Here is a 22,586-nt window from a genome sequence, read left to right on the forward strand (position 1 = left end):
AATCTTGGTGTTCCCTGGCAAATCCAAAACGGCCTGCAGGGTGTTGGGCTGTAAGCACAACCCCCACCTGTGGACGTCGGTCTCTCATACCACCCTCATGGAATCGGTTTCTGACCGTTTGAGTGGACACATGCACATCTGTGGCCTGCTGGAGGTCATTTTGCAGGGCTCTGGCAGTGCTCCTCCTGCTCCTCCTTGCACAAAGGAAGAGGTAGCGGTCCTGCTGCTGCACTACCTGAGCCACTTGTGTGGGTTGTAGACTCTGTCTCATGCTACCACTAGAGTGAAAGCACCACCAGCATTAAAAAGTGAGCAAAACATCAGCCAGGAATCATAGGAACTGAGAAGTTTTCTGTGGTCACCACCTGCAGAACCACTCCTTTATTGTGGTGTCTTGCTAATTGCCTTTAATTTCCACCTGTTGTCTGTTCCATTTGCACAACAGTATGTGAAATTGATTGTCAATCAGTGTTGCTTCCTGAGTGGACAGCGTGATTTCACAGAAATCTGATTGACTTGGAGTTACATTATACATTGTGTTCCCTTTATTTTTTGAGCAGTGTACTTTGATTCTAAATCAAATACCGTAATTCCCTCATGTTTTTTTTTTTTTTTCATTCAAAGGGAAAGAGTTACATCTCTGACCCAAAACAGGCAATCCTGCATACAAGGCCAAATCTAACTGATAATTCAGTTCCTCACCTTATGTTTTACCTTGTATGAACTTCCAATAATTCTTGCTTGTTATTTTGAGGATGAAATCTTGGATTTCTCTATAATCTGCCTGCCAAAAAAATAAACTACCAGCGGGTATTTGCAGGAGATTATTTCAGAAGAACAGATTCTTCCAGTTTTGAAAATGGAGAAATCAAGATGTAGATGGAAAAGGCCAACGTACCTATCACAGCGACATTATATAATCTAAGGATAATATATTGGAACATGGAATAATGGTGGCATGTTTTTATTTTATTTTTCAGTGAATACTAAACAAACTAGCAAACAATACTAAACAAACAAAGAAATTTACCATATAGTAATAATAAAAATAATAGAATAAAAGTACCTTATAGCTTAAAGACATGTGCTTCCCATACTGAAAAGCCATAGACTGGACTTCTGGATCATGCTTTGCTAGTTCCATTGCTGCTTGACAGCTTTTAGCCAGAAGTGCACCATGGGAAAGGAAAATGTGCTCCATCCAGTTGGTTATTCCAATGTTGTCAGTGAAAGCATTTTTCTAAAAATACATAAATAAATATGAAGATATGGTTGGCTGGATGAAACTTATGCAGTATACCAAAGAGAAACTATTTTTATTACAAACCTCACTGTTGTGTCAACAAATGCTGCATAAATCAATAGTACAAGCAAATACAAGAAACTTATGTCTTATCAGAGGATAATGCCTCTTTCTTCTCTTATAAGGCCACTTCCCTGCTCCTTCCCACCTTCTAAACTCAAAATTTACTCTGAAAAACAGCTCAAGTCTGTCTTTAGCGAGGAGACAGACAATCATCTTTGAGTGATTAGTTTACATGCTGCCCTTAGAAGTATATGGAGAGGGCCAGATGCAGACAGAGAGACTGTAGAGAGACAACAGCAACCTATAGTGAGTAGGAGATCTCATTCTAAAGGATTTCCACAGCTTAGATTGCTCAGCACTGTTCTATAATGTCCTCCATGGTGAGACAGATACACAGAAGTGGAGGTCTCCTCATTTTTTGTTAAGTGTATGCGAGACATCAAAAAGGCTAGGCTCCATTCACTAGTTCAATGACAACTGAAACTTAGAAATCTGGTGATAAATGATATATACAAGTTATATAATGTCCGGAAATAGTACTGCTTCTTATGAAGACACATGATTCTGCTAACAAGTTACCTGAAATAAGTACACATTATAACATAACAAATAAATAAGAAAAAAAAAAACATGAATGTTGTCACCATTGTTAGCAATGATCTGACTTCTCAAAATGTCATGTTATTTACCCCTTTGGGATTTATGTAAGAAAAAAAAAAAAAAACTTTAGTCAATCCCCCCCAAAAAACTGAGATTTTTCTCTCATTAAATAGATAGCTTACGCTGCCCAAATGACATGCTTTTTTAAAGTTTCTTGATATGTACATTGAACATCAGTTGGGGTTAAACTTAACTTTAACCCCTTCTCTACCCACTTAAACATCGATTTTTGGCCTATGTTCTCTTCCTCTCTGAATTGTACATTAGTTGTATAAAGGCTTATTTTGCAGGACAAGTTTTACTTTTTACTGGTTCACTTAATAAAGGAAAAAAAATATAGCAATATTTTTTCTGAATTCAATGTTTTGTAAAACTGACATGCTATATTTATTCTTCAAGTCAGTATGATTCCAATGATACCAAACATGGAAAAAAAAATTTTATGTTACTATAAAAAAAAAAAAACAAGCTGTCTCACTTTGTTCTAACCCCTATGCCATTTTTTACTTTCCCACCTACCTCCTTTTTTCACCATGACCTGTAGTTTTTATCAATTTGCTTAAAAAAGATTTTTTATTCACTTTTTATTAAATTTTTTCTGGGATTTGATGTGACCAAAAATCAAAATTTTGGACTTTGGTATTTATTGTGTTTACGCTGTTGACCATGAGAGATAAAGAATATTATAATTTGATAGTCTGAAAACTTTCACATACAGCCATACCAAACATGTTTTTTTTTTGAAGGGTGATTTGACATTTTATCACTGGGGGATTTAACATTTTTTTTCACCTTTTTTAACTCTTTTTTGGCCTTTTATAAGCAACTATTTGATTCCTTACTTATATCAATGCAATGAATATGCATTGCATTGATCTATGTTATCAATGCTCTGCTAGTACAGTCTGCTATAGGTATCGATGCCCAGCTGAGGCCACAAGCTAAAGGGGCAATCGATTAGCACCCAGCAATTGGGCCTCTGGACCATGAATAACGCATGTCCAGACTGTTTAGATGCCACAAACACTATTGATCGCTGCATCTACACAGTTAAATGACCATCAGAGTGATCAGTATCAGATCATCAGACAGATAGCAGCTGGCCCAATGTATGTGTATATAAATAACATTTGAAACATTCAATACACACTTGGAACATTGTAAGAATGTATTCAAATAATTATCTAAATTCTTAGGGTATGTTCACACAGTGGAATTTCCAGGTGGATATTCTGCAGACAGCGGGCACCAGAAGAACATACTGGTGCAAGAACTGCTTGGAAATGTGTCTTCATAGATGTGTCAATTCTTTCTGTGGAGGTTGGAATCAGTATTTCCATGGCAGATCTTTCTGCCACATATATCCTGCTGTATGCATAGTGCAGTAGAATCCCATTAAAAACAATGGAACTCTACTGCAACAGAATTTCCAAGCAGAATTTTTCTGCCGTATTCCACTCGGAAATTCTGCCATGTGAATATAGCCTTACTGTGTCCATCCTTTACCATCAACAGCAATGATTCCCAACCAGGGTCCCGTGAGGCACTGCTAAGGGGTGCTGCCATGCTTCCAATGGGTATCATGGCAGCTTTTTGCCAAAAGGGGTGGGTAGTCTGGAGACAATAGGGATGGCTAGGAGTCTGAAGGGAACAGGAGTGGTGGGTGTCAGGATGGAAGCAATAGTGGTGAGGCTGGAGGCATTTTGTGTGAGGGGAGGCTTGAGGCATTTAGGGGGAAGCTGGAGGCACTGTGTGGGTATGTGAGGGGAATGGAGGTATTGTATGTGTGTGTGTGAGGGAGGCTGGAGGTATTGTATTTGTGTGTGTGTGTGGGAGGCTAGAGGCACTGTGTAAGTGGGAGGCTGGATGTATTGTATGTGTGTGTGGAAGAATGGTGGTACTGTATGTGTGTGGGGGAGGCTGGAGGCATAGTATGTGAGGGAGGCTGAAGGCATTTATGGGAATAAGGGGAGGACAATGCTGGAAAAAAGCAGAGCCTAATATGTTTGTGTTGCACGTTCTGCGGTGAAGAGTTGTGGCTGATAGAAATCCTTGTGATGGCTCAGGCCACATAGAGAAGGAAAAATGAACTAATCCGATCAGAGAATACATCATCTGCATATAGTGGTACTATAATGTACATAGCCAACAGATACTGTATATATGTAATGTGCATCGATTCTTTAAGGCTATTTATTGTCTTACGTCAAAAATTATTCTGCAGGTTGCAAAATATATTTTATTTTATTTTTTGGCCTGAGCCGAAACATTGACCTAAAGACTGCGAGCAACATGTAGTGGCAACTGGAAATTAGGTAAATACTCCAACATAATGAGGAAAAAGGTAAGAAGCTTTAAAAGTTTTATTAGCACTATTTATACATAAATGTCAACCACAAATGTCAAGCTAAATCTACCAATGCACACATTGTAAGTCTGTCTTGTTAGCAGGTTTATGAGCCTTTGAGGATTTTACGAACATCTCCATAATTTTGGCCTAAAGTAAGTAAAAAGATAGGTTCCAGCACCTATGAGGAGTAAAGTGCAACTGTCCAATTTCCCTGTGGCCTGTCTGCATCCAGCTAAGAACGTGTACTTTCACTTGCCCTTGTATCTGTATGTACGGCCTATCTCTGTAAAGTCATATTTTATGTCAATTACTGTAATTTGTTCATCATTTAGTAAAAGAAGAAATTCAGTGAAAACAATACAATAAAATGGAAAATAAAAGAAAAATGTTGGGCAGTCTGGATGCCGGCCCCGCCTAGATATGGCTTCTCATATATGAAAACAACTCTTGTTTCAGTTTTTTTTTGCTCATATATATCCTGTACTGTACTGAGACTTTGTATTAATGTTTGAAATTAACAAAAAATAAAAAATAAACATTTGTTTTTCTGAATTTAGACAAATTTGCAGAGGCCCATAATAATCAGAATGCTAGAGCCCTCAGAAATGAAAACTACATCCCTTTAAGAGTTGCCAATAGCAACCAATCAGAGCTCAGTTTTCATTTTACCAGAACTTCCTAACATATGAAAGCTGAACTATGATTGGTTGCTATTGGCAAAATCAGACAGCTTTGGTTTCAGATACTATAGATTGGTAAATCTGGGCCAGTGTCTCTCTCGACTTATAAAACAACTACTGAGAGTGAAATAACTACTGCGAACAACGCAGCTCAAGTCCTCTGCTGTGTTTTGTAAATGTAATATGACATTGACCACTGTGTATAACAGTGATTGGCAATGAGAATGTGTACTGAGAATGTGCCAAATGCTGCCACAGACAGCTTTGACACAGGAGCTAATGTGCACGTGGGTGATGCATCACAACTGTTTGAGTGGGAATCCCCATCATACACTAAAGAGCAGGAAAGTATTCCAGGACAGGCCAAAAGGGTTCTCAATGAGTTCTTCAGACACTTGCCCTGATTTATTAATAGTGGACTGTAGTTTTCTTTGTGGGTTTGATTTCCCAACAGATTTTTTTCCAAGGTATTTACTAAGGTTCCCCTACATTTTGCACTTTTCCCTATGTCTTGCTTTTTTTTTTTTACACATGCTCTGAACTGTGAGGTTTTCCTCAGCTAACATCCACCACATTTTCTGTGAAAACCTTAGTAAATATGTAGTGACCTGTAGAAAGAAAAAAGGAGAGACCAGAGGGAGGCGCCTCGTGTGATACCGTATGGGAGAGGAATCTTACAGCAGTTTGTGGTCAAAATAAATGACCCCTAGGTAGTGGCTGCTCACCTGAGAGCAAGTCAGAACTTGCATATCAACCCACAGTGGGGTTACAAAAATTCGCGGAGTACTGGAACCGCTGCTAAGCCGGAGGTCACAGGAACAGGAGGAAGACCAATCCTGATAGAACTTGTGATGTGGAAGATAAGAAGAAGACCTCTAAAGGCGCTGCAGACTCCAATGGAATTAAACCGAAGCCAGAGATGTAGCAATGGTACAAAACACTGGGAGGTTTATTGCAATAGATAAAACAATAAAGTAGATTACGCGTTTCGGGGGAGCCACCCCCTTCTTCAGATCAGAATACATGCAGTGAGATATGCAGAGTTTAAATATGTACAAAATGGGCGCCAACCACTTAAGTGGGAGGAGCCAAACATGTTTATGTCACATGATGCAATAACAAAATATAATAAATGAATCTAAGAAAAACATCCAGTACACATTTAACAATTGTATCAGACCGCTGTAAACATAAAATTACAAAAGCCATCTTAATAATACAGTAAAAAATGTAAAACAAGCATACAGAACATAGATCTCCGTTGGCAGTGTCCGGACCGTCAGAGGTAAACATCCGGCACATGCTGGATGCGCCGATGCTGATACCAGATGTAAACATCCGGACTATGCCGCGGTCCGGATGCTGTCACAGCCGCCACCCACTTACACACACCAGTATTGTTGATAAACAAATACTGTGGTCACGGGCATCGGGCCGGACGTCATAGGACCAAAAACAGCCAATGAATACAAGGGCCACAGACGCGTTACTATGAGACGATCGTCACGTGACCGAAATGAACAAATAGGCGTTCAGAGACAACGGAATTGACCGATTTTGAACTGTCGTAGGTAATTTGGAAGAAGGTAAGATGATGTAATGAAAATAATGGAAGTACAAAGATGCATAAAATCAATATGTAGTGAATGGAGGAAAAGAGGCTAATAGACATATGTGCCATATCTAATGGGGAAATTTAGAAATTCAAAATATGCGCAAAAGTAATATAGAGACATACGTGGGTGAATGAATGAATCATGTAGTGCTCACACCAATTTTTTGGTGTAGCGCCCACATGGAATACTAGACTATGGCACTCATAGGGTTAGAATAAACATAAAAACCCAATTAAAAAGAAATATATTATTTAGCAAAGTAAGAAAAATGGAAGCCAAATACAGACAAACATACATCCCTACGTATGAATGATATATGTCCTAGTGTTCTAAAACCATAATAGAAAAATATATATAAAAATATAAAAATATATAGATATATAATATCCCCTAGTGTGGATTATTATAAGCTAAAAGCACAAGGTAATATATAAAACTGAACGTGTCCGATCTGGGATAAGAAGATGTATGAAAAATATTTATAAGATATTTAAAAAATAGTAATAATAAATATTATTAATTTAGCGTATCACAGATTACATTCTATCATTTCATTCAGACCCCTGGGTGTTAAGGTGCCCAGGGTGTGAATCCAGAAATTTTCCCTCCTCCTTAACGTATTGAATCTCTGATTCACACTCTTTGTAATCTGTTCAATGGGGTAGCCAGAATACAATTGAAATCCCCACTGTGTTTCTCAGTCAAATGTCGAGAAACACTGTGTAGGAGGAAACCATGAGCTGTGTTGCTCCGATGTTTGTTGAGGCGTTCCCTAAAACATCTGATCGTCCTTCCCACGTATTGCAAGCCACAAGGGCACTGCAATACATATACAATGTATTGAGATCCACAGTTTAACAGTGATTTTATAGGGAAAGTGTCCCCCGTAGTAGTGGAGGTAAAGGTTTTGCATTTATGTGCAATATTGGAACAGCATTTACACCATGCAATACCGCAGCGATAGCTCCCTGTAGTGTCAAGAAAGGTGGAGGAACATGTAATCTGAGATTTCAGCTTACTGGGAGCTATCAGATTACGCAAAGTACGAGCTCTACGAAATGTGATGGGAGGTTTGGATGGAAGAAGGCTGTTGAGACGGGGGTCTGCGATTAAGATGGACCAATGCTTGGTTAGAATCTTTCTGATGTCTTGGTGTTCTCTACTATAAGTAGTTATGAAATTAGTAGAACGATTAGTGATGCTAGTAGATGCAACATCCGTCTTGGGAAGTAGACATTTAGCTTGGTCGAAAGAGAGAGCTCTACTGAAAGAAGATTGCACAAGGGAGGTAGGATAGCCTTTAGCTTTGAACCTGGCTTTTAAGATGTTACTCTGAGAGATAAAATCTTCCTCCAGAGTAACATCTTAAAAGCCAGGTTCAAAGCTAAAGGCTATCCTACCTCCCTTGTGCAATCTTCTTTCAGTAGAGCTCTCTCTTTCGACCAAGCTAAATATCTACTTCCCAAGACGGATGTTGCATCTACTAGCATCACTAATCGTTCTACTAATTTCATAACTACTTATAGTAGAGAACACCAAGACATCAGAAAGATTCTAACCAAGCATTGGTCCATCTTAATCGCAGACCCCCATCTCAACAGCCTTCTTCCATCCAAACCTCCCATCACATTTCGTAGAGCTCGTACTTTGCGTAATCTGATAGCTCCCAGTAAACTGAAATCTCAGATTACATGTTCCTCCACCTTTCTTGACACTACAGGGAGCTATCGCTGCGGTATTGCACGGTGTAAATGCTGTTCCAATATTGCACATAAATGCAAAACCTTTACCTCCACTACTACGGGGGACACTTTCCCTATAAAATCACTGTTAAACTGTGGATCTCAATACATTGTATATGTATTGCAGTGCCCTTGTGGCTTGCAATACGTGGGAAGGACGATCAGATGTTTTAGGGAACGCCTCAACAAACATCGGAGCAACACAGCTCATGGTTTCCTCCTACACAGTGTTTCTCGACATTTGACTGAGAAACACAGTGGGGATTTCAATTGTATTCTGGCTACCCCCATTGAACAGATTACAAAGAGTGTGAATCAGAGATTCAATACGTTAAGGAGGAGGGAAAATTTCTGGATTCACACCCTGGGCACCTTAACACCCAGGGGTCTGAATGAAATGATAGAATGTAATCTGTGATACGCTAAATTAATAATATTTATTATTACTATTTTTTAAATATCTTATAAATATTTTTCATACATCTTCTTATCCCAGATCGGACACGTTCAGTTTTATATATTACCTTGTGCTTTTAGCTTATAATAATCCACACTAGGGGATATTATATATCTATATATTTTTCTATTATGGTTTTAGAACACTAGGACATATATCATTCATACGTAGGGATGTATGTTTGTCTGTATTTGACTTCCATTTTTCTTACTTTGCTAAATAATATATTTCTTTTTAATTGGGTTTTTATGTTTATTCTAACCCTATGAGTGCCATAGTCTAGTATTCCATGTGGGCGCTACACCAAAAAATTGGTGTGAGCACTACATGATTCATTCATTCACACACGTATGTCTCTATATTACTTTTGCGCATATTTTGAATTTCTAAATTTCCCCATTAGATATGGCACATATGTCTATTAGCCTCTTTTCCTCCATTCACTACATATTGATTTTATGCATCTTTGTACTTCCATTATTTTCATTACATCATCTTACCTTCTTCCAAATTACCTCCGACAGTTCAAAATCGGTCAATTCCGTTGTCTCTGAACGCCTATTTGTTCATTTCGGTCACGTGACGATCGTCTCATAGTAACGCGTCTGTGGCCCTTGTATTCATTGGCTGTTTTTGGTCCTATGACGTCCGGCCCGATGCCCGTGACCACAGTATTTGTTTATCAACAATACTGGTGCGTGTAAGTGGGTGGCGGCTGTGACAGCATCCGGACCGCGGCATAGTCCGGATGTTTACATCTGGTATCAGCATCGGCGCATCCAGCATGTGCCGGATGTTTACCTCTGACGGTCCGGACACTGCCAACGGAGATCTATGTTCTGTATGCTTGTTTTACATTTTTTACTGTATTATTAAGATGGCTTTTGTAATTTTATGTTTACAACGGTCTGATACAATTGTTAAATGTGTACTGGATGTTTTTCTTAGATTCATTTATTATATTTTGTTATTGCATCATGTGACATAAACATGTTTGGCTCCTCCCACTTAAGTGGTTGGCGCCCATTTTTGTACATATTTAAACTCTGCATATCTCACTGCATGTATTCTGATCTGAAGAAGGGGGTGGCTCCCCCGAAACGCGTAATCTACTTTATTGTTTTATCTATTGCAATAAACCTCCCAGTGTTTTGTACCATTGCTACATCTCTGGCTTCGGTTTAATTCCATTGGAGTCTGCAGCGCCTTTAGAGGTCTTCTTCTTATCTTCCACATCACTAGTAAATATGTAGGGATTTTTCGAAAATGTCGGGGACATGCCACCTTTTCGTTGGCCATGCCACTTTTCTCAGTAAAATGGAGAGTTGGTCAGGGTTTTTTCAGAATCTGGGCACAACCTGACAAAACAGGTAGGGTTTACAATAGTAAATCTGGGCAACTGAGTTTTTGGGCCTCCTGCGGGCGTTTTTCTTTGCTCCAGCACTGCAACAAAAAGGTGTCACTATGAAATAAGGCACATTAATTTTCTCTGTAAAAGGCAGTCTTTAAAGGAAAACTGTCTGCAAAGTCACCCGCACTAACCAGTGGTAATGGATGGTGGTATGGGGGCGCTAATTAAAATGATGCCTACCATGCCGGGAACCATCCCAGCGTTCGCCTGTTATCTTCTTTTTTCTATGTATGCTAAACAGGCACAAGTCGCATGGGCAGGGTTACAAGCCAAGCCTTGGACACTGTGATGTCAGTGCTGTTCATTCAGCGCTTGGCCCGGCTAATGAGTATTCGATCCCTCCCTCTCTCCCACCTCTTCGCTCTGTAAGCGCTTCTACTGCGCATGTGCCATACACTCTCAAAGATGGCTGCTGCTGTAATGAAGCTGCACTAAAGCTGCTTCTGGGTGTACTAGTAGACGTGCTTACAGAGCAGGAAGGCGGGGAAGAGGTGGAGGGATAGAATGAATATTCATTAGCCGGGCCGAGTGCTCAATGAACAGCGCTGACGTCACAGTGCCCGAGGCTCAGATTGTAAGCCTGCCCGTGCCACTTGTGCCTCATTGGCATATTTAGAAAAAAGATGATAACGGCTGAATGCAGGGACGGATCTAGGCATGGAAGGCATCATTTTAATCAGCGTCACCCAGCTGACAGTTTTCCTTTAAGGAGTTAATGCCAATTAAAAGGAAAATGCAGTTACTATCAACCTACATTAGACGCCATGTTTAATATAAAACAGACTTTATGTTAATGCTCTCAGTACTTTGAGAAAAAAAATCCTGTTGAACTGTTGCCCATTGTAGAAAATGCAACACATGATACGCCTAGAAAAGAATGAAATTTAAACCCATCTCACATGAGGTATCATCTTTCTAGAAATCAAAACCAGAGACTAAATCAAATTCCTGCAGCAGACTCTAATCTTACTCACTTGAGCACGTGCCAAGAAGTGCAATGTTACATGGAGAGGAGGGATCACAAAATTGGAGACTGATTTGAAAAGAAACAATTTCTTTTGTAGCAAGAAGCATCATATCAAAATTCACCATGCACAGACAGACTATTAATTCAGGAATGGTAAGAAGGTAATATAATGACGGTGCAGAACTTTGGGAAGAATGGGATAAAATAACGGCACATGAAACTCATAGGTAGGACTTGGTATGCTGTTTGTAAGCATTCGTATGTCAATATGAAAATATGGTAAAAATATATCAAATGCTCACGTAATCTATGTCAAACCTACTCTGGGTCATCCTATATCTATCAGTTAATTTATTTTCATTGCACTTGGGAGATAACTAAATAAATGGAGGCCACGGAATCGTCAGCCTATCCTCTGGTTCTTACTCTAGGAGACTGGTGAATAAAACATATGACGCCAATGTAGCTTACCCATGAGTGTGGCTGAAAAATTTTCTGAAAAAGTTTTTTTATTTTAGAATAGTGTAAAGGCTGGGTTCACATCAGTGTTTGCAGCTTGGTTATAGAGCTCCGCTTGCCGATTCTGTTTTAATGATGGGACTTTAGAAGAGAAAAAACCCTGTTATGTCAGTTTTTTTTCTCATCTAAAATCATGTAAAATAATGCGCATCTAACGGAACCCCATTCAAAGTGAACCTGTTGGGTTACGTTTAGGCCCGCTCTCACAACCTCCTTCCCAGCCATCTTATCAGCTGTTTTAATGTTAACAATCCAAACAATAAAGTTATATTATTTTATTAACACAGTAAATGCCAAGCTACATTGGAATTACTTTTTTTCTTTTATACTCCAGACTGACAAGTGGGTGTGAGTATAGAAGTAGGCCTGTGAAAACTAAACCCAAATATGGCTACATCAACAGAAAAATAAAATAGTTTATGGAGTTCACTTAGCAAAACCTAAAACGATGGCCATAATCTTATTAACCAATAGAACAAACTTAACATTGATCCTGTATATACTGTATTGCCAGTGTGATCTAAACGACATTTCAAAAGTTTATATAAATGACAGTAAATGGCATATGAATGACAATGGCGTAAACGTAAAAAAAAAATACCAAAGTCAAAGTCGCATTTTTTGTCACTTCATATCCTAGAAAAAAATTACTGTATTTATCGGGGGTATAACAAGCACCAGCCTATAACACGCACCCTAATTTTTCCAAGGAAATTTGGGTAAAAAAGTTTTTTTACCCAAATATCCTTGTTAAAATGAGAGTGTGTGTATACCCCGATAAACTCTTTCTGGCCCTGCAGAAGCCACTGCGGTTCAATGATTTAAAGCGTCCGCTTTAAATCATGTAACTGCAGCGGCTTCTGCGGGGCCAGAGTCCCGCCGCGGCCTGATTCCCATGTACCTCCCCATCCCCGACTTTCATATATACCTGTCCTGCACCCACAGGACAGGTAAATATGAAAGCCGGGGATGGGAAGGTACATGGGAATCGGGCGACAGCGGGACTCTGGCCCCGCAAAAGCTGCTGCAGTTACATCATTTATTGTGGCCGCTTTAAATCATTGAACCACAGCGGCTTCTACAGAGCCAGAAAGAGTATAATACACAGATAGACTTTAAAGGGGTACTCCACCCCTAGACATCTTATCCCCTATCCAAAGGTCTGATCGCGGGGGTCCTGCCACTGGGGACCTCCGGGATCTCGGCTGCAGCACCCCGCTGTCATTACTGCACAGAGCTAACTCGCTCCGTGGGTAATGACGGGCGATACAGGGGCCTGACCATTGTGATGTCATGGCTCCGCCCCCTCGTGACATCACGGCCCGCCCCCTTAATGCAAGTCTCTATTTGAGGTTAGACTTATATTGAGGGGGCGGGCAGTGACGTCACAAGGGGGCAGAGCCGTGACGTCACGATGCTCCGGCTCCTGTATCGCCCGTCATTACCCACGGAGCGAGTTTGCTCTGTGCAGTAATGACAGAGGGGTTCAGCAGCCGAGATCCCGGGGGTCCCCATCGGCAGGACCCCCGCTATCAGGATATCTTATCCCCTATGCTTTGGATAGGGGTTAAGATGTCTAGGCTAGGAGTACCCTTTACGCTTAAAATTGTAATTTTAAAAATGTGTGTTATACGCCAATAAATACAGTAATAAAAAGTGATAAAAAAATCCCATGAAAACAAAAATTGTATTGCTAAAAACTACTGATCATGGTGCAAAAAATGAGCGCTGTATTCGGAAAATTAAAAGAGTCACAGGGGTCAGAAGAGGACAATTTTGAGAATACAAATTTTCAGACCAAAAGTTATCATTTTTTTTTAAAGTAGTAAAATGAATAAAAACCTATATAAATTGGCATCTCTATGGACCTACAGAATAAAGATCATGCATCATTTTTACCGAAAAGTACACTTCATAGCATCAGAAACCCACAAAATTTGCAAAATGGCGTATTTTTGTTTTACATTTTTCCCTACAAATCATTTTTATTTTGTTTCACCTTTTATTTGGTGGTAGAATAAGTGATGTCACTGCAAAAAACAATTGGTGGCACAAAAAACAAGCCCTCATATGGGTCTATAGGTGGAAAATCCTTATGGGGTTAAAGGAGAAATGCGACACAAAACTTTTACCTTCCCTTGTGCCCAGCCTGCAAAAACAAACTTTAACTCACCTTCCTACGTTTCCCCGTTTCGACAATATCGGTGTCCCGTTCCTCCGGTGCTGTGCTGCTTCCTGGGCTCAGATCATCACATTGCAGTCAGCGTATAGCCGGCCGCAGCGATGTCCCAGTGATAGGCTGAGTGCACTGTCATGTAAGGAGCTCGGGCCCAGCCTTCTCCCTGCTGCCCGGGCTCCTTACATGACCTATCCTATCACCGTCCGAAGCGGGACATCGCTGCGGCTGGCGATACGCTGACTGCAGTGTGACGTTCGGAGCCTAAGAAGCAGGGAGCCGAGCAGCAGCGGAGGAATGGGACGCCGATATCGGCACAACGGGGGAACGTAGGAAGGTGAGTTAAAGGGGTACTCCCATGGAAAACTTTTTTTTTTTTTTTTTTAATCAACTGGTGCCAGAAAGTTAAACAGATTTGTAAATTTCTTCTATTAAAAAATCTTAATCCTTCCAGTACTTTTTAGGGGCTATATACTACAGAAGAAATGCTTTTCTTTTTGGATTTCTCTGATGTCATGACCACAGTGCTCTCTGCTGACCTCTGCTGTCCATTTTTGGAACTGTCCAGAGTAGGAGAAAATCCCCATAGCAAACATATGCTGCTCTGGACAGTTCCTAAAATGGACAGCAGAGAGCACTGTGGTTAAGCTTTTTTTAATAGAAGCAATTTACAAATCTGTTTAACTTTCTGGCACCAGTTGATTTAAAAAAATAAAGTTTTCCACGGGAGTACCCCTTTAAAGTTTTTTTTTTTTCTTTCATTTTTGTTCTATATATATCTATAAATACAAATATTCTGCAAAATGTGGATCCAGAATATATGGGAGCCCAATTATCATAATCACTGACTTCAATAATTTATGTCCTATGGAGCATAATGCACAAATCACTATTGAAGGTGTACCTGTCATTTCAGGTGACTTTTCAGGATAAGCTGTCCTGTGTGTATACATGAGGAGCAACACTATTTTTGGCCATTATATAACTTGTATATAGTATTTTTTAGAATGCTTCATCACTAATTTGCAGTTCTCTCAGAGCTGGTGGGTGAAGCCTAATGTCTATGGTGTCTCCCATACACTGCACACACAGAAAAGAAGGTCCTGCATTTGTATGTGTATGTGCACAGCCTTAACAGCAAGAGCCACAGTATGAGCAGTCTAAACTGTATATAAAACCCTGAAGTGAGATCTCTTACTTACAAAGTTGGCTTCCTGCAGCCTGTGTATGTTTAGAGGTAATTTCTCTCCTCCTCCATAGACTTGTATTGCTTTGTCTAGTAGACATTGGACAAAGCTGTGCTGATATGCAGAGTGGATGAGTTAAGGAGCAGAAGGGGGGGGGGGGGGGGGATTTGATAATAGAAGAAATAAGCACTTATGTCTAATAACATTTATTACAGAATATTGTATATTTGCTTGCACTATTGATCTATGCCATGTTTATATGTCTAGGCGATGCACCATAGGCCCGTACTGAGCATAGATTGGTCCAATAATCAGTCCAATAAGTACTTTAACATGTACAGACAGATATTAAGTCTGATAATGTAGGCAATATAAAGCAGAGCATATGTTTTACTCAAAATATATAACCAAAAGTGATTTTACTTATGATACTATTGCATGGTAACCACTGTTTTGCTTATCTATTATTTGATTATATACTCACTGACAAAAAATAATGCACATACTGTTATATCTTAGGCTGATATGTAAATGATTACAGGTGTGGTCTGATTAGACACTGGGGTTTTTCCACAAGAGGGCGCAAAAGTGCTTCCTCTGGAGAATGATGGGTTGGCTATTCTTAGACTTTTATATATCACGTAATTGCCTCACATGGGAAGGACCCTGAACCCCCCACTCTCCAGGAATTTAATGATAGAGTGAATCTCTATTTGAGGTTAGAGAAGTTTATTTATTCTGAACATAATGTTTTAGAAATGTGCAGTCCGTGGATGATAAGAGATTGTAATTTAAGTAATCTCTCTTGATACTTTCTATTGGAGGGATGGATGGGATTTGGGGTTTGAGTGTATGTTTTTCTTATGTGCATGAAATATAAATGTCTTAAAAATTATCCCCCCAGAAAACATTTTGTGAGAAGGCACACCTGAACTGAGAGAAGCAGGATGGTCATTTTGACTACCTGCCTGCCATTTAGTTTGTTATAACCAAGCTGTTAGGAAGTGTTGGGAGCAGTGGTTACATGAGGGCACACAACCACAGAGAACAGACTCCTGATAACCCAGACAGACCACCAGTAGAGATGATCATTTGATCTACTGACAAGCATGAGCAGCTCCCAGTTTACTTATCCACCATTGAAACACAGGAGGCACCTTCAATACACACCTGTCACTGTACTAGTCTTGTGTGACATATCCAGGTTGTTTTCGATCTGACAATAGCTGGGTTCGAGTATGGAGCCCTCTTGGTGCTTAATCCTGCCTTTGTTGTGAAATAACACACTGGCCCTGATTTACTAAGAGTGATGTGTAGTTTTCTTTGTTAGTTTTATTTCCCTACAAGTATTTTTCATGGTATTTACCAAAGTTTTCCCTACATTTTTCTTTTTTTTTTTTTTCTTTACAACTGCTCTGAGCTGTGGGGCTTCTCAGAGCTCAAATCCACCACATTTTCTGGGGAAAGCTTAGTACATATGTTGAGATTTTTTTAAACTGTCGGGAACATGCCCCCTATTCGGAAGCCATGCCTCCTTTCCCCAGCGGCAATGCCCCCTTTTCAGTTTTTTTCAGTAAAATGGAGAATTGGTCGGGTTTTTAAATTTTTTAGTTCTGGCACACAAGCAGACAAAACAGGTCGGATTTACAATAGTAAGGGTGCATTCACACCACGTTTTTGCAATACAGTTCCCGAATCAGGTTTTTGAGAAAAAACAGATTCCTCAATACCTGACTAAACTGTACAAAAACGTGTGTTCAAATTTTAACCCATATACAGTTAAAAACCGTATACGGTTTGATAAATGACTTCCGGTTGCATCCGTTTTTTAAGAAAAAAAAGTATACGTTTTTAACTTTTCACTCCATTTTGAATAAAGTTTTACTTGTTTGATTGAAATTCCAAGAAAAAAAACTTTGCAAAGTCAAAAACCGTATGGTGAAAACCGGATGGAACTGTATGCACATACAGTTCTGTACGGTTCCCATTGACTCCCATGTTAAAAAAAAAACGTATACGGTTTAATACAGCTTTTCAACCGGACCTAAAATCCTGGTAGACTACGGTTTTGGGTACCAGAAAAAAACCTGACAAAACCGTACAGGATGCAAAACGGACACAACCTGATGCATCTTTTGGCATACGGTTTTCAATAGAGTGTCAATGCATACGTTTTCCAATACGGTTCCATATGGTTTTCACATAGAAAACGTATACGGGAACTGTATTTTCAAAAACGTGGTGTGAATGCACCCTAAATCAGGGCCACTGTCCAAACTGCTGGTGACCTGGGAAGCCATCAAATACAACAGTCACCTACCCCTAGATGTAATACAGCTAAACCACATCTCAGAGATAAGTGTAGGTCATTCCGTTGCCACAAATGATGCCTTCAATGGCAGGTCTTCCAAATGTCTTTTTTTGGCAGGATAGCGCTCACCCACATCTATGAAGGGATTCCCATGAATGTATCCACCAAATTACTACACTTCCTTGGTCTGCCCCAGTCATCAGATTTATTTACAACTAGCTGAATACCCGGTGTTGCCCGGTTCAACAAAAGAGAAAGCTTTTGACTTCATATCCCGTCCTCATATATTGTTGTCATATCCCAACCCCATATCCCGTCCTCATACCCCAACCTCCTATCCCGTCCTCCTATCCCGTCCTCCTATCCAGTCTTCCTATCCCGTCCTCCTATCCCAATCTCCTATCCCATCCTCCTATCCCGTCCTCCTATTCCGACCTCCTATCCTGTCCTCCTTTCCCGTCTTCCTATCCCGTCCTCCTATCCCATCCTCCTATCCCGTCCTCCTATCCCGTCCTCCTATCCCGTCCTCCTATCCCGTCCTCCTTTCTCGTCCTCATATCCCGAACTCCTATCCCGACCTCCTATCCCGACTTCCTATCCCGTCCTCCTATCCCGACCTCCTATCCCGACCTGCTATCCCATCCTCATCCAGTCCATCCCGTCCTCCCATCCCGTCCTCCTATCCCGTTCTCCTATGCCAACAAAAAAAGTGAACAATATGGTTGTTCTCAGGTGATAATAATGCACAACAATGGGATACTCACTTCTGGCAAATATGAATTTTCATAGTATATTCCTTGCACCAGGTCACCAATGGCACCAGATACTAATTCTACAACCTGCAAAAAAAAAAAAAAAAAAAATTACTAACCAATTACATTCAATAAATATTACTGCTTGTATTTTGAAGACAACATCTAAGGGACTTTTATGTAATATTGGCCACAACATTAGGTAAAACATCTATAAGGATTGTAATGGTAAAAATGTTCCTCAGAGCCTCAGAAACTATTTTTAGACCATTATCATAAGATTAGAAAATTGCTGTGTATAAAGGTGTCTTTAATTCTTTATTGAAATAAACTGTATGCAATGTATACATTCAATTATGTAAAGATGAAAGTATTTCATACGATTAGTTCATTCATTCAGATCTAGGATGTGTTATCTTAGTGTTCCTTTTATTTTTTTAGAGCAGTGTAGTTAGGCATAAGACAAAACTTCAACCAAGGGGACCAATGGACTTAAAGTGCAACTGTCATGAAGTTTTAGCCATATAATCTAACAACTATGGGGACATTTATGAAAGAATTTACAGCCTTTTTTATTTTATTTTATATATTTTTTGTTTACCCTGGGTACACAAGCACTCCTAAGCACTTTTTTGTGCGACTTATGCGGGTAAGCAAAAAAGTTGCATAAAGCCTTACCTAAGCAAATTTCAGTTTTCACTTTGCAGTGGTCATGAATTTATGATATGAGAAAGTCGCAGGTAGGCAAAAAAAAAAAAGTCCCAAACCCCTTACAAAAAGTCGCAAGTCTGACCTAAAGTACAAAACTCCTGTACATGGGCAAATTTTAAAAGTCGCAAAAAAGTCTCAGCTACAACTTTTTAGTTTTGCTTATATGCTTCAAATGTATAACCCCCCTGTGATAGTATGATAAATATACAAAAATATGGAAAGCGCTCACCTTCTCCGTGCTCGTGCAATCAGTCCTCCTTCACTGTCTCCAGAATAGAAAAATTCAATTGTAGTCACAGCACCGGTAAAAAATCCATTTATTAGAAATCCATTAAAATTCAGGAGATACAAAAAGTGTAACCAGCATGCTGGAGGTAGAAACCTCCCCCTCTGACGCGTTTCCGCCCTACCGGGCCTTAGTCATAGATACAAGGGGTAGTATTGCCTGGTATTTAAAGGAGCTCAAACTCCGCCCAATATCAAAAGTGAATACATATAAGAAAACACAAACATAGCAAAATACACAGTGCAAAAACAAAAAAACTCAGAAAAAACCTCTATACCATACATTAAAAATATATGTATATATAAAATATAATAATAAAAAAAAAATTCTCTACTATATAGATTTTTTTCTATTATATTTTATACATACATATATTTTTAATGTATGGTATAGAGGTTTTTTCTGAGTTTTTTTGTTTTTGCACTGTGTATTTTGCTATGTTTGTGTTTTCCTATATGTATTCACTTTTGATATTGGGCGGAGTTTGAGCTCCTTTAAATACCAGGCAATACTACCCCTTGTATCTATGACTAAGGCCCGGTAGGGCGGAAACGCGTCAGAGGGGGAGGTTTCTACCTCCAGCATGCTGGTTGCACTTTTTGTATCTCCCGAATTTTTTATGGATTGCTAATAAATGGATTTTTTACCGATGCTGTGACTACAATTGAATTTTTCTAGTATGTAGCACATAAGCAACATTAAAGCAAAAGAAAAATGCCTAGCTAGCCAATGCAAACATTGGTAAATATCCCCTGATATGTGCAATGGGTGTAGAATAGTAATCCAGCATAAATGTCAGCCTGTCCCAATTCCCTTTTTATGCTGCCGGTGGCACACTTTCACTAGAGACAGAGAGTGAATGAGCCCTCTGCCTCTAACATTACACACGCGCTCTCAATCGACTGCTGGAGCTCAGAACTCGCTGCGGACCTGTGCAGCGTCCCAGCATTCATATGAATAAGACAGGTGCAGTGGCAGCCATGAGGCATCACAAGCCCCTTGCCATGCCTATTCAACTGTTGGTGGCTGTAGATATACAGCATTTTTTAAGATCAAAGAACCTGCTAAAAAAGACAAAGGTAATGCTGGATTACTATTCTATACCCATTGCACACACTGTTAGGATATATGGCTAAAACTTTATGACAACTGTGTTTTAATAGACTGCACCACACAGGTTCTACACAGAAATTCCTGACAAATAAAGGCAGGAGTTACAATATACAAAAAAGAAGAGTGGAGTGTGCTACACAATTAGGCAGGAGTGCAGGGATGAAAGGTTGTGTTCCTGCTAGACATCTTCTTTAACAATGTTAGTTTATTTTTTGACACTTCAGGGTATTATTTTTTTTTACCCTGTGCAAAAAAGTGGTTACATGCTAAGCGCTTGAAAGCCAGTCTAGTAGCTTTCACATATTTAGACAACCACTTTAAGCATAAGTGTTTCAGGTTACAATGCAATCTATCTTAAAGTAGTACTCCGCTGCCATAGCGTTCACAACATTTTGTTCCGAAAGCTTGGAGCGGGTGGCGGGGGTCGTGGTGTGACATCACGCCACACCCCCTCAATGAAAGCCTATGGGAGGGGGCTTGGCCATGGCTCCCGCCACCCTTACCCAGCATTCTAAATGAACACCAGGTGCTGCAGACATCTTATCCCCTATACTTTGGATAAGGGATAAGATGTTTAGGGGCAGAGTACCCCTTTAAATCATGTAACTAGTTTGAGCAGAGACATACATGTAGAGATACCCATTATTCTCACTTTTGTATATTACAGAAATAATCTTCTGGAAAATATAAATATTTTGGCCTTAGAAGTTACAAATAATTGTATATTAAGGAATACAAGAGGACACACATCCTTTATGATTATGGATGACATCAAATCAAACTTAAAGGGAATCAGACAGCCAGTTCATCCGCACTGAACCCAGTATACTATGGGTGTAAAATGAAGGGTCACTTACTAAAATCCATTGTTTATTCGCAGAGTTAGGCTTGTAAACTGCTTCATTCCTAATATACATTGGAGGTGGGGAGCCAGCTGGTCGAGCTCCCATGTCTGCTTCATATTTCTCAGTTGAATCCGCCTACTTTTATTATTATGCTAATGACAGTTGTAGGTAAGCGCACAGAGAGCAGAGCGCTCACATGCGGCCTTCATTCCCATAATAACATGGAGCAGACAGGGGAGTTCGGCCAGCCGGCACCTCGCCTACATCCTTAACATCCCACATCCTTGTCACATGACCAGGACGGACTCAGAAGTCTATGGGGCCATCTCTGTCTCACAGACACAGCATGCTTCTCTGCCTGCTCGTTCTAGTGAACGATCAGGGTCTGAATACTAAAAGCGGTACTACGGTGGAAAAAAAATGTTTTTTAAATCAACTGGTGCCAAGAAGTAAAACAGATTTGTAAATTACTTCTATTAAAAAATCTTAATCCAAAACCCCATAGCAAACCTATCCTACTCTGGACAAAGGTGTCAGCAGAGAGCACTGTGGTCAGACAGAGAAGAAATTAAAAAAGAAAAGAACTTCCTTTGGGGCATACAACAGCTGATAAGTACTGGAAGGATTAAGATTTTTAAATAGAAGTCATTTACAAATCTGTATAACTTTCTGGAACCAATTGATTAAAAAAAGGTTTTCACCGGAGTACTTCTTTAATGACCTAGGTGATGAAAACTTTTGGTATGTCCCTTGGACATTTTTAGTTCTATTTTTACTTCTATTGACAGATACACAGAAGTGAAAACCAACAATTATTTCTGTTCATGTGGGAAAAGAACACTATAAATAAGTGATGAATGCAATAATTAAAACCCCTTCAGGCAATGCCATCTGCTCTAATATGGAGTCAAGGGGTAGTGCTTGCTGCAGGGTAAATCCAGCCATATGAAGATCATTTGCTGCCTTCTGCCATTACCCTCATTGGTAGAACAACATATCCAAAGTCTGGAATAGCACTGGCTTACCTTATCATGATATATCCATCAGCATTACAAGGAATTTGAAAGGCAGATCCTTTCCAACAAAGAACCAAAGAATACAGTTCATTTATGTTCATATGTACAATGTGTCAGCAGAAAATTCGGCCCATCTAATCTGCCCAATATTCTGAACACTAACAGTCCCTGGCCCTATCTTATATGAAGGATAGCCTTATGCTTATCCCATACATGTTTAAACTCCTTCACTGTATTTGCAGCGACCACTTCTGCAGGAAGGATATTCCATGCATCCACTACTCTCTCAGTAAAGTAAATCTTCCTGATATTACTGCATACAACTTTCCCCTCTAATTTAAAACTATGTCCTCTTGTGGTAGTTTTTCTTCTTTTAAATATGCTCTCCTCCTTTACCTTGTGGATTCCCTTTATGTATTTAAAAGTCTCTATCATATCCCCTCTGTCTCTTCTTTCTTCCAAGCTATACAGGTTAAGGTCC

The 22,586-nt window shown here is 39.7% G+C and overlaps 1 protein-coding gene across 6 annotated transcripts in view; it reads right to left on the bottom strand.

Moving 5' to 3' along the window:
- The window catches only part of PDSS2 (decaprenyl diphosphate synthase subunit 2), a 315,097-nt gene that overhangs the window by 19,927 nt on the left and 272,584 nt on the right, over positions 1 to 22,586 (bottom strand). For 5 of the 6 annotated variants that reach the window (XM_056566238.1, XM_056566241.1, XM_056566239.1 and 2 more), the window contains 2 exons: positions 18,147 to 18,221; positions 1,067 to 1,240 (listed from right to left, as the gene is read on the bottom strand). In XM_056566238.1, the coding sequence (XP_056422213.1) occupies positions 1,067 to 1,240; positions 18,147 to 18,221 (249 nt within the window). The remainder of the gene's footprint in view (positions 1 to 1,066; positions 1,241 to 18,146; positions 18,222 to 22,586) is intronic. The other variant, XM_056566243.1, reaches the window with a different exon arrangement.

The sequence above is a fragment of the Hyla sarda genome, chromosome 3 (genome assembly GCF_029499605.1).
Source record: "Hyla sarda isolate aHylSar1 chromosome 3, aHylSar1.hap1, whole genome shotgun sequence".
Classification (NCBI taxonomy): Eukaryota; Metazoa; Chordata; class Amphibia; order Anura; family Hylidae; genus Hyla; species Hyla sarda.